We start from the raw sequence: 17,617 nt of genomic DNA on the forward strand, positions 1-17,617 counted from the left end.
GCCATGGGGAGGCCATTAAACCTCTGCCTTTATAAATTACCCAATCTAGGGTATGTCGTATTAGCAGCATGAGAACAGACTAATACAATGCTCTGCTACTATCCTGGTGCCCATGTCACTCATTCCCCCACTAGAAATCCTCTGATGGCTTCCCACTAACCAAGAAGTTCCCTGGCTTGGCTTCCTTGGCTGTGCACTGTCTTGTCCTGAGCTCACAGCATCCTGGCTTTATCCCACAGCCTGACCCTCCCTCCTTCCACTCCAACTGCTTTCTTCCACGGCTGTTTGTCTGCTGCTTTCTTCCTTCTGAGCTGAGCCTGGGCCACCCCACCAGCTTGAAATACCCACCCTTCCAGTTACTGCCTGTGAACCAATCCCACCCTGCCCTGAATCCACCTCTGACAGGGAGCCTTCCAGGATGCTCCCCACTGGACAGAATCTCTGCCTCCCCCAGCACCCACAGTTACCCTGACAACTCTGACCCCAACCACACACTCCTGAGTTGATTTCTGCATTGCCATAACTTGTATAGGATTTTGCACATAAAAGGCACTCAAAAAAACAGGTACTTGAATAGATGAAAGTAACACCAAGTTCTCACTTCCTCTTTGTCTCCCTCTGACCCTATTTCTAGAATTCACTAAATTTCCTTTAGTGATCATACAATACCAAATGCTTCTGAAGTTCCCAAATCTTTTTGGATAAAGCTCAATACATCAGGGCTGTTTAATCATCTGATCCCCACCCACTGGTTCTCATGCCTGTGGGAGGAGACAGGGAGAGGACAGCCATATTCCACTTCAAAATCAGATGTTTTTGGAATTTCAGGCCATCATGACCACAGACCTTTGTGGGGGTGATCCAAGGGGGCTCACACTATTAGCTTCTTCCCTGGGATCTAGAAGGATAGAGAAAGAGAGGGAGGAGGAGGAGAAATAGCAGCCACCATGTACCCAGTGCTGACTATAAACCAAGCTTCAAGGGAGGCACTGCACGTCCAATCCCATTTTCTATCAAATAGCCAGTTATTCACCCCGCTTTCTAGTTAGGAAATCTTGGAAAGATGAAGTACCTTGCCCCAAATGGCACAGCTGCTAAGTATGTTTCCTGCCTCTCTTTTTCTTTTACTGCGTCATAATTTCCATACCACAAAATTCACACTTTTAAAGTATAGAATTCAGTGGGTTTTAGCGTATTCACAAGGTTGTGCAGCCAACACGGCTACCTAATTTCATCACCCACCGAAGAAACCCATACTCTTTAGCAGTTGTTCGTACTCCCACTGCCCACAGCCCCCGGCAGGAAAAGCCTCTGCTTTCTGTCTCTGTGAAGGTGCCCACTCTGGACATTTCATACAGATGGAATCACACTAGGTGGCTGTTTGTATCTGGCTTCTTTTACTTCACATGGTGTTTTCAAGGTTCCTCCATGTGGTAGGATGTAGCAGTAGTTCAGTCCTCGTTCTGGCTGTAAATAACATTCGGTGTAAGACAGCTCACATTTGGTTTCTCCATTCATCAGTGGATGGCCATGTGGGTTGTTTCCAGTTTTTATCATTATGAATAGTGTTGCTAGGCACATTCATGTATACATGTGTAGGTGTGGACATTTGCTTTCCTTTCTCTTAGGTATCTACCCAGGAGTGGAACTGCTGGTCCTATGGTAACTCTGGGCTTTATTTCTTTAGGAATTGCCAAACTGTTTTCCAAAGAGGTTGCACCATTTTACATTCCCACCAGCAGTGCGTGAGGGGCCATCCTGCCGTGTGGACTCCAAAGCCCAAAGCCCACACTTTCCCTCAAGGCTGTGCCCCCTACCCTGGCCAGCAGGTGCAGCAGCCCGAGACATGGAGCTGGCATGGGTGCTATCGCCTAGCACACAGCCAGCTGGCCGCAACTATCAGTCCTACCTTTAGTGCCTGCTCCTTAAAGTACTGCAGGGCATAAGCAAAGATTTCAAGGGCTTTGACTTTCTTGCCATTTGCTGCCGTCAGGTCTGTATCCATGGTGAGGTCCTGGTAGGAGGAAGAGGAGCAACAGTAAGCTGATGACAAAGGAGTAACATGTCTTCTGGCTTTGGGGACTGCTCCAAGGGGATCTAGAGGATCCTGGTGAGCCACGTTTGTGTTTCCCCATGCTTAAAGAAGCAGACTAGGATGGTGTGGCCCCCAAAATCAGGCCTGGCTGCAGTGTCCCCTTACTGTGTAGGAGGCTCTGGCTGTCCCCTCCAGGCCCCATCTTCACTGCTTTCTCTTCTCTCCCTCTCTCTCCTGGAGCAGAGGTTTCAGGGGCAACGGTAGAAGTCAGGAAGAGAGAACAGGCAGCAGGTGCCACTCCCCATGCAATTTCCATTCTATTTCCACATTCGAACAGACATGGTCATGCTCAGGATTCCCGCCGATGGAGGCCTAATTGTACCAACCCACTGCTATGCATGATGCTAAACAGATGAAGCTTTCATTCCCCAACCAAGTCACCAAAATAGAAGAGCTCCTATTTTAAGGCTTGCCCTGTCTAATCTGCCAGGAATCCAGCATTGCTGCTTTCCTTTCTCCACCGAAAGTGAAAGCAGCTGCTGAGCGTGGTCCTAAAAAGAGGATGCTCTGCAGACCCCAGATGCTGGTAGACGGAGTTCACTAAAAAATGATGAGAAAAGTCCCCATGGGGTAGGAATGGGCAGGGAGTGAGAGCAAAAATCAGGAGAAAGCTCCTGGGTCTCCTGAACCAACAAGCTCATTACTGCCAAGAAAAAAAAAAAAAAAAAGCACTGGGGCCTCCAGATTGATCCAGGCTGGGTAATTATGCTTTGCCTTGGGAGTGAGACTAGGCATTGAATTACTAAGCCAGCCACGTGGAGCCGTCTGTGGCATCCTGACCTATCTGCACTTGCTCACTCCTCCCAGCCAGCTGCCTTCTGCTCCTGGTGCCCAGCAAAGATACCCCAGCTTTGGGGTAGCAGCTCCCAGGCTCGGGAAGGTGGCCAAGTGCCAGGAAGCCATGGCTCTGAGTTGAAAAAAAAAACCCTGTGCCTCCTTCCACCTGCCATCCTGATACTCAGCACTGAATCCCACCAGGCAAAATAGGAACAGTTCATTTCTAGCAGAACTTGGTCTGTGCCATCGAAAGACAACCATGCCGATCACAGAGCCTTGGAAGGCAGGGTGCTGGCTGCTGAGTTTCCCATTTATGTTCATTTTGTCATTTACAAGTGCTCAGCAGACAAATGCAAGCAATTAGAATAGAAGCTTGCACTTGACTAGAACTTAATCTGCACCAGGCATGGCTCTAAGAGCTTTATGTATTTTGATTTCTTTAATCCCTACAATATCCCCATGAGGAAGGCATGGCCATTGTCTCCATTTTACAGAGAAGACAAAACAAGGCAGGGAGAGGTTAAGTAACTTGGATTACGTTTCTCAAAGGTACCAGTGGCCAGATTGAAACCCAGGCCATCTGGCCCCAGAGTCCATGTACTTAATCATGATTGTCATCCTGCCTTTCTGAGCACTGAGAGTTAAGAAAACTTCATGGAATAAAATGCTTGAATCAAAAAAGTTCTATCCTATGTCCTATCCTTTTCTACAAAGCTTCGGGGTGGCAGGGGATGCCTATTTGACATAGGTGTCTTAGGGTACACTGGCTTGCTGAGAGCTGAGGCCACCACTCTGGGAGCCAGACCTCCAATTATTGGGCACTTGATGTCCTGAGCTCCCCCTCCCCCACATAGAAAGCCGGATGTACCAGTTGTTACTGGTTGTTACATCCAAACTGGTTAGTTAAGAGCTACTGCCCTGAGCTCCTCAAATGCCCCTAGCCCCCAAGTGGCTCCTTCATGATTCGCTGATCTTTCCATAATCCAGAAACTAAAGGGGGAACTGCTGGCATGGAAGGAGGCCCCCAGCACCCCACTCCCCTGGTATAACCAGGGTCTACTCCAGTAGGTCCATTTTCAGGACAAATGAATGGTTAAATATTCAGAATATTTCCCTGCCCACATGCACTTTGGAAAGCATTGCATATTCCACAAAGGTGCTGTGTGCTCCAGGATGTGTCTAAAATCAAGGTAAATGGACACTGATTTCTGCTTGGGAGAGACAGGAGAACCCCTTGGGTTGGAAGGACAGCCATCCCCCAGCCCAAGGCTGGAGGAGCCGTGGCTCTCCATTGCCAGGCACTTGGGGCCCCAGGAGAGGCTCGCTCACCCCAGTGGTGTGCAGCTTCATCTTGAACTTCTCCAGGTACAGCCATTGCTTGGCCTCGTTGGGATCCAGGTCATGGTAAAAGTCCCTGGCGGCATACCCAAAGCTGTGGAACTTCCTCTCGGGAGTCAGCAAGATGGTGGTCGGAGTCTTCTGATTGGACACACCGGGGTCTCCTCCCTCCCATCGCCTGCCACCAAGGGAAGCAGAAGTTATGGGGCCTTCTTTCAAAATCCAGCTCAGGCTTGAACACCTACTCTATGCATGAGTGTCGGTGATGCAGGTGCCCAGACACACTCTAGTTCTGCTGGATGAGCAGCTACTAGAGACACAACTTCAGTTAAAAAGAAGACAAACTGGCCAAATGCAAAGTTTCTGCTCAATAGCAAGCTCTGCCTTGATCCTTTCATTCCATGTTTACTGGGCATCTACTCTAAGCATCTACCTGTGTGCCAGGTGCTGGCAGAAAACTTTTATGTCTGTGCCTGCAAATAATTTACAATCTGCTAGGCAATGTATTTTTAATTTGCAAGCACTCAATAGCAGATATACTGCTAGGCTGAATCCTCTTTGAAACAAAACAAGGTAGGCACAATAAATACATAATGACCTGACTTACGAGATGCAAATGAGGGGCTCAGGCAAACAGCCTGAGGTGCTGGCTGGTGGGGCAGAGGAAAGAACACAGGATTCAGGGGAGAACTGAAGAAAGACAGACAAATGGATCTCAAAGGAGGGAAGGACACTCCAGCTGCTCAGAGGTGGGCCAGCACGAGGCACTCGTGGGAACGTGAAATGATGGTGTTGGTTGGCGAGAGCATGTAGGTGGTAAGAGTGATTGTGAAAATGGGAAGAGTGAGAAATGTGATTGGGAAAGTGGCTGGAATAGGCTGAGGAGAACCCTGGGGACCTAGAATTTCACTCTGTGAGTAACGGGAAGCTAACTAAAGGTCTTAGACCAGGGGCATAACAGAATCAGAGCTGCTGTTCATAAGGGCAAGCTGGGTTAAATGGAGGGGAAGGGAAGCCAGGAGGCTCAGACCTATAATGGAGCAGAGGTGAAAGAACCATAGAAACAGAGATGTCAGCACTTTGGGAAGTCAAGGTGGGAGGATCACAGTGAGCTATGATGGCATCACTGCACTCCAGCCTGGGCCACACAGCAAGATCCCATCTCTAAAAAGAAATAGAGAGAGAGAGAGAGAGAGAGAGAGAGAGAGGCTGCAGCGAGAGAAAGGGAAGAGGCAAGGGGAAGACAGGAAACTCAATGCATCTACTCGCCTTTGGGGCCAGTACAGAGAAGCCAGGGCCACAAAAGGCCAAGCTGTTCCCTTCCCAGCCTGCCGCTGGCCATGTGACCCCATGCACAGCCCATGGAGACGCAGTGCAGGAAGGAAAATGAGCCGCGTTCCTCACTCACTGGGGAGGTGGCCACACTCCCAGCTGAGCCTGGACCTATTCCCAACCCCACATCATTAAGCATCAGTAGAACCATCTTGGTCCAGATGGAGCTCTGGCCTCCACCGAGATTTGCTGCTCAGAGGGGTGTGGAATCATCCCTGGCCAATTTCCCTGTCAAGCTCCATCAGGATGTTGCTCCTCCCCCTGGAGCCAAAGCCCCCAAGGTGACAGCACTGAGACACAGGGATGGTCCCAATGCCAGGCAGCTGCTCCACACACTGCCCTTCACAAACAGAACTGTCATTAATATTAACAGTGATGGTGTCAGTAGAGAATGACTCCATGAGCTTTGGCCTTCAGATTTTTATTCCTTCATTGCTACTTAAGACAAAAAAAGTTGACTTTCTCACTTATAATTTGTCACGTTAGCATGATTATGCAAATGTCTTTTGACTGAAATAAAATTCAGGTAGAACCAACCAACCTCCCTCCAAAATCTCTGCTATGACTAAGACACCACCTCTAGAGGCCCTGAACTATGGGCGTGGTTCGTAAGTCCCCCTCACAAGCAAGTTCAAAGTTATTTCCAATCCTTCTTTTCTGTTTTCACTGCCTGATTATTCTGTGCAAATTACATTTCCTAGAACAACTACATAGAAGCTGATAAACATTGTACTGGCCTTTAATGGTGTATTATTTTCCACTGGGATTTTTCATCTTGGGGGTCAGTGACGGCAGCACAGACCCTCACAGCATCTGTCTGGCTAACTGGAGAGAGAATCCTGGTGGCAAGTGAACACCAAGGGTAATGCTGTCATCAGAGTTCACTATAGAACAGGCTTTTCATCATTTCCTGATGACATGACACCCAAGGGTCTCTATACCCACTTAGGACAATAGCTTCAGGCTGAGCCACATCTGATTTTCAAGAGGAAAAGTGAGACTTAAACCAAGATTGGAGGGGGGAAGTCATTTTTATTATGACTTGTGTTTTACACAACCCTTTATAAAAATTCCTAAAATACAAACATTAGCTGGGTGTGGTTGTATGCATCTGTAGTCCCAGCCACTTGGGAGGCTGAGGCAGGAGAACTGCTTGAGCCCAGGAGTTTGAGGCTGCAGTGAGCCATGATCACACTACTGCATTCAAGCCTGGCAAAAGAGCAAGAACTTGTCTCTCAAAAAAATAATAGCAACAACAACAAAACTAAAAACTTCTCACTCTAGGAGCAGTGCCAAATTCCACAATTACTCAGTTGAAGGAATTGCAAAGCCAATTACAATGTATCTTCAGAGTCATCCCTTGGAATTGAAAAAGTGGGGTGATAAATCCTGGGCTTCCAAAGATTTGAGGGGCCACACCCTGCACGCAGGTCATGGGTCAGGACGGATCCCATGGATTGGTGGCGCTGGGGGCCTGCAGGCTGCTCGGTGTGTGGGGAAGGGAAGGGGGCACCCAGCCCAGACTGCATCCCACCAGGCCCAGGGCAACTTTGCCTATGGGGCCACGTGGCTGAGAGTCACCTCATGCTGCTTTCTCTTCAACAGGTGCTTTCTGCCTCTGGCTACCAACACCCCAGGACTTCTCTTCACTTGAAAGGACCAGCACCTTCCCTGCTTTCATTTCACCACACGCTAAGCACTTGATACACACTGTCGTTTCATTTGCACACACACCTTGGGAGGCAGGTATTGTCAGGATCCCCATTTCACAGATGAGGAAACTGGGGTTTAGCAGGTTCAGCTATGCCCTAAAGTCATACAGTAAGTGGCCAAGCTGGCACCTGGATCCTTCCATCACAGACCCTCTACAGGTCTATGCCTCTCACCCAGGCCAGGCCTTAAACGTACTGCCCAGGCCCCTCCCCAGACCAACTAAATCAGAATTAAATCAATGTCTTTACAAACCAGGAGCCTAGAGCCCAGAGATCAGAAATGACTTGTCCCCAGCGGCATTGTGAGCTTGGGCTGTGCTGAACCAGGATCCAGGGCCCTCTGAAGTGCCAGTCACTGGCTCATTGCCTAAGCCTGCCTGGGGTCTCCACAGGTGCAGTGGCTTGCAAAAGCCACGTGGCCCTCCCGCCCAAGCACTCACCTCATCACATGGATGCATTCCGGCTCCTTGGTGAAGCTGTAGGCATAGCCACTGGATGTGGTCCCAAAGTCAATGGCCACCACCACAAGAAATAACTGCTGTTCTGAGACATTGGAGTCAGTGTCATTCTGCAGATAGACAGTGAGGCATAGGGGTGTGGGTGGTGGGCCTGGCTTTCAGAAAGACACCCCTGGAGGGGGTTTACCTTGCCTAGCTGTGCACCCCCTGCAGACAGAAGGACATTCCATATTCCAGCTCAAGTCTACCACCTGGAGAGCCCTGGGGAGAGGGCAGGCCCCTGACTGAGTGGCTTGGGGAGAAATGGGGGCACCCCTGAGTGGAGGGCCAGGCTGACTGGATGAAGGCACCTGCCTGCAGCTTGCCCACTCCTCTCTACCAACTGTGCGAGCACACGGCTAGTTACAGAAATTCCACCATCGGGACTGGTCGCCAGTAGTTCCTGAGCAGATACAATCTTCTCCCAACCCCTGCTGCCTTCCACAAGGCCCTGTGTAGACCTCCGGTCACTGCCAGGAGCATCTTGCCCTCTGTACATCCAGGTGACCGCTCCATCTGTACTGGCGTTTCATACACGTAAGCAGGGCTGGGCATCCAGGACCCCGCCCAATCCCACCATGCCAGGCACATGACCTACTGTGACTGTCAGGGCCCAGGGCGTTGCCTCATCTAAGTCACTCGGTCAGACCATTTCAGATTCCAATGCTTTCTCTTTTTTTGAAAGCAGTTTAGACTTTTTTTTTTTTTTTAACTCGCACAGAACTCCAAATTATAAAACCAACAAACGCTGGAGGGGAGGGGTGAGACGGCTCCCCTCCCCCACAGCCCTGAAACTCCTACAGGACACCTTCGGGGTATAAAGGTTGAAAACCACAGAACCTGGCCTGAGGGGACCAACCCTCCCATTTTGCCCAGGACTGAAGGAGTCCCCCAGGTGCAGGGCTTGCGATGTAAAAGCTGGACAGTTCCAGGAAACCGGGACAGGCTTGCCGCCCTACCTAGGGGTGTCTCCGCAGTTCTCCTCAGGTCTTCTTTGTATCTGCTCAGCTCACACAAAGCTGCCCTGTCTTCCCGGCACTCGCTTGGGTTGGCTGTCTGCACAACTACATGTGTGCCCCTCTGAACGGCTGCCCCCCAACATCCATCTTTCCTCATCCAGGGCAGGGTGGGAGCAACAGCCCCACCCAATGTATATGAAGCCCTGCTCAGTGTTTCTCTACTGGGCAAGCTGTTGCAGAAACAATTATACAGCCAGGGGCTTTTGGACACTGCAGACAACTGCAGTGGCCAGAGCTCATGTATTCACCAATTTACTGGCCAAAGCCAATGGCTTCCTTTCAAGAGAATGTCTCATGGGCTCTGATCCTGAATCTTTAAAGGGCTGCTCCCATCTCACCTGCTTCTGTGACCCACTGGCCCCTGCTCCAGAAGCACTAGCCACAAGACAGAATGCCTTCCCAGGCCCAGAATGGGGAAGGGGCTTAGCAGAGCTCCTGTGGTCAGGACCAGGTCAATTTAATCTCCAACCAGTAAATGTGAGGGACTGTCCAGCTGCCTAAACTGTGAGATCAGACCCAGGATGCAAAGGAAGTCAGTACACCATGTGCACATGTGCACACACATACACACACAAACACACATGCACACACACATTTCTTACCACAATATGGGAGGGGGACAGAGGCGTTATTCCTGTGTCCCCAAGACTCCGGGCTGGAGATGAATATGCAGATGTGGGAGCGGTTTCTGAAAGGAAAAACAAAGTCCCCTCCTTAGAAGTGGCATGGGCTGACCCAGAGAGAAGAAATGAGGGCTGCATGTTCTTACTCCTCCAGGCACTGTGGCCTCTGCAAAGCCGGCTCATGAAATGGGCAAGTCCCAGCCCCAGCCAGGAAGGCAGGGGCATCCGTTCCAGCACCCCCTTGCACTTGGTATTTAGAACCTGACCAAATGAGATGCTCCTTTCCTCCCAGTCACCACCAGGCCTCTCTCTCTGTGCCACTCAACCCAACTTAGTCAGAGATACTGCTCAGTCCCCGAAAGCCCCAGCTCCTGGTTGTATTGTCCGTGGAGCCAGAGGCTAGGCTCCAGGCTGGACTAGCAGGACCTGTAGTCACCTGGAGTTATGTCAAATTTTCATGTGTATTTTCTTGGAAGACTGCCTGCAGCCCTCGGGTTCCCAAAGGAGCAAGGGTACCTCCCTCAGGGATAAGTTAACACCTATCCTAGGAACATGGGATGTGACACCGCTTCAGAAAGAGCATCGTTGCCTAGCAGACGCACTAACTCCTCACCCCTGCCAGAGGATGTGAATTCATCTGTCTTCGGTGATACAGAAGGTTTGGGACCTTTTTCAATCATAAAAACCACAGCAAAAAGGCAGAGATCAGCATTTCTAACCCTTACAGATGGGGCCCAACAGCCATGAGGTCAAACAGGGAAAGGGCCAGCGGCTAAGCAGCAGGAGCACCATTTTGTCTGCTGCCCTGTGCTCACCATCATTCAGGCCTAGCACTGTTCTGAAGTCTTCCCAGAGCCCAGTTGCTGTGCCCCAGGAATCGGCCCCCCAGGAGAAAACATACTGTCCCTGGAAGGCCTTGGAATGTGTCACAGTGCTCTCTCTGCCTGCTGCCGAGGGCTGGCAGGGCACAGAGAAGCTGGGCGAGGATTTCGTGCTTCCACTACAGGGACAAGGGCCGGACACTAAGTACCTGCAACCACCCAGCATCATCCTCGGTGCTCTGCACATGCTGCTCCATTTAGTACATATGTACTGAAATCTGCTATGAAGAAATGGGTGATTTTCCAAGGCAATATCTGTGGTCAAGGAAATCAGCGGTTTGAGGTGTCTGAGAAAAGGCCATCTGCTTTCAGTGGAGCAGGTGGAGTGGTTCCATCTGCCTCTTCTGCTAAATCACTTTGGGTTAATCCTAGGCTCTTGCTGATTTCTTTTTCTACTTGATGAGAACTCAAGCAGCATCATTACAGTGGGTACCAAACGGGCTGTGGAATGAAATGAATCATGCAGGAGTGAATGTGAAGCCTCAAATCTGCACAGCCACCTCCCACTCTCTGCAAGCTCACATCCTCTCTCCTCCTGATGAGCCTCAATTCCTATCTTGGGGAGAGAGAGGGACAGTCCAGTAATTACAGAGGCAAAATCCAACTTGCTGGGTAAAGAACTTGAATAGACATTTCTCCAAAGAAAACATATAAAAGATATAACAAGTACATGAAAAGATGTTCAACATCATTTGTCTGTAGAGAAATGTAAATCAAAACCACAGTGAGATATGGCTTCGCACTGACTAGGATGGCTATAGTTTTTCAAGAAAGAAAAATAACAAGTGTGTCAAGGATGTGAAGAAATTGGAATCCTTACACATTGTTAGTGGGAATGCAAAACGGGACAACCACTGTGGAAAAGAGCTTGGCAGTTCCTCAAAAAGTCAAGTATAGAATTACCACATGACCAGTAATTCTGCTCCTAGGTATCCACCCAAAAAACTGAAAACAGGGACTCAAGGAGATACTTACATGCAAACATTCATGCAACATTATTCACAATAACAGAAAGGTAGAAACACTTCAAGAGTCCAACAGCAGATGAAGGGATAGGCTGGGCATGGTGGCTCACACCTATGATCCCAGCACTTTGGGAGGCCAAGATGGGCAGATCACTTGAGGTCAGGAGTTCAAGACCAGCCTGGCCAACATGGTGAAACTCCATCTCTACTTAAAAATACAAAAATTAGCCAGGCGTGGTGGCACGTGCCTGTAGTCCCAACTACTTGCAAGGCTGAGGCAGAAGAATCACTTGAACCCAGGAGACGGTGGTGGCAGTGAGCCAAGATTGTGCCACTGCACTCCAGCCTTGTGACAGAGCAAGACTCCATCTTAAAAATAAATAAAATAAAATAAAACAGATGAAGGGATAAACAAATGTTGTATATCCATACAATGTAATAGTATTTCATTGTAAAAAGGAAGGACATTCTTATACATGATACAACATGGGTGAACCTGAAAAATACACTAAGTAAAATATGTGGATGCAAAAGGACAAATATTGTATCATTCCACTTGTATGAAATCTCTAGAAGAGGTACGTTTATAGAGACAGAAAGTAGATTACAGTCGATAGGGGTGGGAAGGAGGGAGAAATGGAGAGTTCTTGCTTAATGAGAACAGAATTTCTCTTTGGGTTAATGAAAGGTTTTGGAAATAAACAGTGGTGATGTTTGTACAACATTGTGAATGTAATTCATGCCACCAAATCATACACTTAAAATGGTTTAAATGGCAACTTTTATGTTATACATACTTTAATAAAAAACTTTATTAAAAAGTTTAAATCAACTTGCTCATCTGGGAGGGGAAGCTATTTCTGATTTCTATTAGCACCCACGACTAACAGAATTGCTATTAGCTGTGGGTGCTAATTGCTCTTGAGAAGAGAATGGAGAAGTCAGCTCAGTTCCTAGACCAGCCTGTGGAACTCCACCATCTTTGCTAATCTCCCAACACAAGGGAACCCCTTCCTTGAATGCAGGGGGACCTCTGCCTCCCCACTAGGAAGCCCAGCCAGGTAGTCCTTCCACCTGTTGGTGAGAGGTCCTTCCTGCCCACAGCCCTTGGGCAGCCTGCAGAGAAATGTAATCAGCACCAGGAGCCACCCTCTCCACCTGCTACCTGGAAGGCCGGCAGCCATGTGTCCACATTTGCACAGACGGTCCTGAAAGAAACCAAATGTCTAATTGCCCAGAAAATCTGGTGTTGGCAATTAGCAAACAAGCTATTATCTGACAAACTATCCACCCCGCTGTTGCTTGGTTCTAATTATCCCATCATTCAGCCCTTCTCAGAGCCTTGGGCCATCTCACTGATTTGCAAAACAGCCAAGGTTGGGCCACAGATGGAACACATATCTTGAGTCCCCAGGGAATTCTAGGATACTTTGAGGGCAAGAATCAAGGATTTTTGGTTCTCCTGTACCTCCCTGAAACCCCACTGCAATTGAGCCAATATTAAACAAATCATTTGACTTGCTGATCACTCAGCCAGGCATAGAAGCAACTGAACCTCATGGACTTTTTCCATCAGAAATTAAAATTCAGATACATTATGCAATGATTTAAAACTGATCTGCATAGAAGGTATGGAAGAGTAACATTTCCATAGATACCTGCACATGGTGTATACCCACATCTGTATATCTCTATATTCCAAATCAAAGATAATTCACCAGCAAATGTCCATTAATACAGCACAGGAATATGGATAGCCAGTAGAGACATGCTAATATTTCTCTGCTTCACTACTTAGAATATCAAAGCAGTGCTCAAAAATTCTCAGGGAAAAAAAAAAATGGCAAAGGTTATCTCACCCCCTTAGGAAGATGGGGAGTTTATTCCAATGTGTCCCAACAAGATCTTCCATTCAGTAGTTAATGATTAGAAATAAAATACAAAGAGTCCACAGAATATGACCTATTAATCTATGGATATCTGACAGATATAAGCTAACAAACAACAGGAAGGAACTGATGTATGGAATGCCTAAACATACCAAGTGTAGGCTGTGTGTACTGGCTATCAATTATACAGAGGCCATTATCCACAGTAAGAAACTCCAAATGCCCTTACGTGTGGCCCTGCCTCCGCTGCTTCTATAAAGCTAATACAACAACATCTCCCTTGGGACTACTTTTACCGAGGGGATATTCCAGTTCAGCACCCACAGATTGACCTGGACACACTGAGAAGAGAAGAGGAAGGCTAAGTCAATGCCTCAACACAAATAGAGATTCTTAAAGTCAAGGCTTAGAAGAAAGAAAGGAAGCTGAAGAAAAGAAAACCCAGACCCTTCTGTGGAGGTAGAGAAGGACATGTTAAAAGACATGTTAAAGAATATGCTTTATCAGGAAATTGATCAAGGACAGAGCTAAAGGTGCTAGTTTTAAGAAATACCTACTGCACCATTCCAAGTAGATTAAATAAAGACCCACTCAAAGCATCTTCCACTTCAAGCACTAAGTTATCCTAAAATCCCGTAACTCAGAGATTCGACAATTTCACATCAAGGAAGCAGAAAAACACTGACCCTTTCAAGAGTGGAAACTACTCGTCACAAAACTTTGGTTAAGCGGAGAAGGAAGAGACCCTGGAGCTTTCTGGGGAACAAACAAAAATTAATCATCATGTTTCCTTTGCTATTGGTTATGGATAATTTAACATCACTTCAGTCTTATAGAACTAGTGTGCAGACTATCTTTTTTAGTTTAGTGAATGTAAAAACAAGATGACAAGAGCGGTTATAGAGTCACTTATAAACCTGGCACACCCCACCCCAACACATTAAATAATTTCTGCCAAAAAGAGGGATATATAAAGAAAAGAAAATACTTTTGCAGCAATGTAAAGGACAAATAAATGAAAGTATTAAATCTTGGCCAACAAGTCTCCTGCCCCAGGATTTCTTACAAACTCAAACCAGATAATTAAGGAAGAACTAGTTTAATTTGTTAGGTTAATCCTCATCCCTTGTCTTAGTGGTATAAGAATTAAAATGCAGGCTTCATCTGGATTTCTACTGTAAAATGCAATACATACAAAATTCAGAAACGTTTTTATGTGTTCCCAGCTCTAATGACTTTAATTAAAGTAGATGTTCTTAAAATAAAAAATAGTCTTGATAAGAGAAACTCAAGGAGAGCCATAATTCATGAACTTGCTTGCTGTTCTCTCTGCCAGAGACATTAGTCAGCAAATGGCCGTGAGCCGAATCACAGACTTTCTGAGATACATAAAATCAGTTCTGCTCCATAAATACAACATGTTTAAAGATGAAGACAGAACCATAGGGCTGACTTTATTCTACAAGGTTCCAGGCTCCGAGGAAATGTGACAGGTGGTCTCAACAATAGTGAAACACTCGTTTCTCCAAACAATCCTTCTTGTTAGCTTTCAGACTTATGTATCTATCAAATACATGCCCAATTTCAAAAGGAGTTTTAAGGTCTGGTACTTATAATTTAAAAGAATACTATATATATATATATATATTTTTTTCCCATTTCTTTTTCCCTGCTGGCTATGAGATAACAGGCCTTTGCTGATGATTACCTAAAATCAGACTATTTGAAAAAAATCTCTCTCTTTCTCTCCTTATATCCCTGACTGCAGTGTCATCTTTGAAAATTGATCAGCTCAAGGTCATATGTAGGTTACTGGCAAATATCTTTTCAGAAGGAAAATAAAAAATCTTTTATTACCCTATAACAGGCTTCATGGCTAGCTGAACTAATGCATTATTACCGTAAGCTGAACTTCCATTTCAGTAAATAATTTATGGGCTTGTTTTTAATCACCATGGTGGATGTCCAGAGTAAATGGAAATTTTATTGGCATGAACCAGGAGACCCTCTCACTACAAAGAACACTGAGTGTAAAATAACCACTCCGCAAATGCTAATAAGTATGGAAATGAACATTTACCATGGCAAAGACAGTAGCAGCAAGCCCAGGCTAAGATGACAGTGGCACCAGGCCCATCCTGACATGGGGTAGCATCCTGTTGTTACCCCTCCTACCTCTCTGAGTAGTCTAGGAGATGAGATGCCCCAGGGAGAGTGAGCTAGGGCAGCTGGATTTTCCCAGAGACAGGAAAATCCCCGAATCCCTGCAATCCCAGACTGTCAGTGGGGGTGGTTCACTGTCTCTCTTAACGGCAGGTTCATGCACTGGTTCGTGGGCCTCCAACTGTGTCTCTACATATCCAGGCAATTGCTGGGAGAGGGGAAGACACACTTGCTTGACCAACAGTTTTACTACTAATTTTCATGAATTATACTCGGAAACCTTGCAACCCTGCCCTCCAGCATCCAGCATTTGGAGAGGCTTCACCAGATCACCCTACACATGGTATTAAGATGTTTCTGGCCGGGCGCGGTGGCTCAAGCCTGTAATCCCAGCACTTTGGGAGGCCGAGGCGGGTGGATCACGAGGTCAAGAGATCGAGACCATCCTGGTCAACATAGTGAAACCCCGTCTCTACTAAAAATACAAAAAATTAGCTGGGCATGGTGGCACGTGCCTGTAATCCCAGCTACTCAGGAAGCTGAGGCAGGAGAATTGCCTGAACCCAGGGGGCGGAGGTTGCGGTGAGCCGAGATCGCGCCATTGCACTCCAGCCTGGGTAACAGGAGCGAAACTCCGTCTCAAAAAAAAAAAAAAAAAAAAAAAGATGTTTCTGTCCACCTGGCTTCTCTCCCATGAACTCTGCTTGTTGGAGAAGGGTCATGTCTTACTTCATGTCTAATTCCTTAGCTCCTGACATGTCACAAGCACTCAAACAATGTTGGATGGATGGATGGGTGGATGGATGGATGGGTGGGTGGATGGATGGATGGATGGATGGATGGATGGATGGATGGATAGATGGGTGGGTGGATGGATGGGTGGAAGGGTGGGTGAGTGGATGGGTGGGTGGGTGGATGGATGGATGGGTGGATGGGTGGGTGGGTGGGTGGATGGATGGGTGGGTGGGTGGGTGGGTGGGTGGATGGGTGAGTGGGTGGGTGGGTGGGTGGATTGTTGGATGGATGGATGGACAGATGGATAGATGGATTTTTTATGTGTGTCCAAAAGTAGACTCAGTGACTAATCATAGACTAAGAGAGCCAGTGAGTTCTTTCCCAACTGAGGCATCAACTCTCTTGAGTTCAGATATTAATAATACACATGCCATGCTGAGTGACCTCCAACAATGTGGGATCATCTCTCAACCCCCCATATCTGCCACTCTCCTCAGACACCCCTTTTGCCAGGAAAACCACCACTGCTCCCAGATGGGAGAGTCCCTAGACTTCCTCCCTGTTCATTCTACCACCAGGCCCTGTCATTCCTTCTAATTAGCATCTCTCACATTCCCTCTGTCTGTTAAGTCACCACTACAGCCTTCATCCAGATCCTCCTGAACTTTCAGTTTCCCTGCCCTGGGTCTGCCCCCTCCAAGCCACACTCATCCTATAGTCAAATCCATCTGGTCAAAATAGAGGTCTGCTCACCTAACTTAACCTTGTCAGGGTCTTCCCCTGATGCCTATCCCCCATGGGATAAAGTCCAACACACTACTGATACCCAGGCTCTTCCAAGTCCACCCCATCTCCCTCTGCAGCCTCTTCTCTCTCTACTGCCCCACATCCCTGGTCATACCAAACCTATCCACAGACCTTGGAATCTCTGTGCTTACCCAGCCTCTGGCCACTGCACATGCTGTTCCCCACCTAGAGTGCAACCTGCTTCAACAGCAGGCGAATTCTGCATCACCCTTCAGGGACCTCTACCTCTAAAAGTCAGCCCCCTCTGTTTAAGAGAGAAGAGCCTTCTCAGCTCCCTCAGTGCAGATGAGAGAGAATCTTGTGCATCAGGGATCAACTGGCAAAACACAGATGAGGGAAACTCGACAGAGAGACAGCTTTCTCCTAGAGATAATCACAAGAAAAATATACAGGAAAGGAGGGGAAACCTATGGACCAGAGGGTCTCAACTCTGCTGTGCACCAGAACCCCAAGAGGGCTTGTTAAAGCACAGATTAATGGTCTCACCCCTACAGTTTCTCATCCAGTAGGTCTGAGGCTGGCTGACAATTTGCATTTATAATGAGTTTCCAGGCTATCCTGACTGCCCCAGAGACCAACTGTGACAGCTTTGAAGAGACTTAAAACACAAATCAACTTCAATAAATGCAGTGGATGGACCTTTAGTAGATCCTAATTCAAACAATCAAAACATTTTATATTTATGAGACAATTAGAAATGTAAACACTGACCAGATATTGGTAATACTAAAGAATGATTATTAATAGTATAGTTACACGATTTTTAAAAGAGCCCTTGTCCTCT

At 47.3% G+C, this 17,617-nt stretch overlaps 1 protein-coding gene across 3 annotated transcripts in view; it reads right to left on the bottom strand.

The window, feature by feature from the left end:
• Positions 1–17,617, bottom strand: part of HSPA12A (heat shock protein family A (Hsp70) member 12A) — a 185,515-nt gene that overhangs the window by 28,877 nt on the left and 139,021 nt on the right. For all 3 annotated transcript variants that reach the window (XM_074382949.1, XM_074382950.1, XM_039465353.2), the window contains 4 exons: positions 9,373–9,458; positions 7,695–7,822; positions 4,202–4,388; positions 1,910–2,014 (listed from right to left, as the gene is read on the bottom strand). In XM_074382949.1, coding sequence (XP_074239050.1) covers positions 1,910–2,014; positions 4,202–4,388; positions 7,695–7,822; positions 9,373–9,458 — 506 coding nt within the window. The remainder of the gene's footprint in view (positions 1–1,909; positions 2,015–4,201; positions 4,389–7,694; positions 7,823–9,372; positions 9,459–17,617) is intronic.

Source organism: Saimiri boliviensis, chromosome 12 (genome assembly GCF_048565385.1).
Source record: "Saimiri boliviensis isolate mSaiBol1 chromosome 12, mSaiBol1.pri, whole genome shotgun sequence".
Classification (NCBI taxonomy): Eukaryota; Metazoa; Chordata; class Mammalia; order Primates; family Cebidae; genus Saimiri; species Saimiri boliviensis.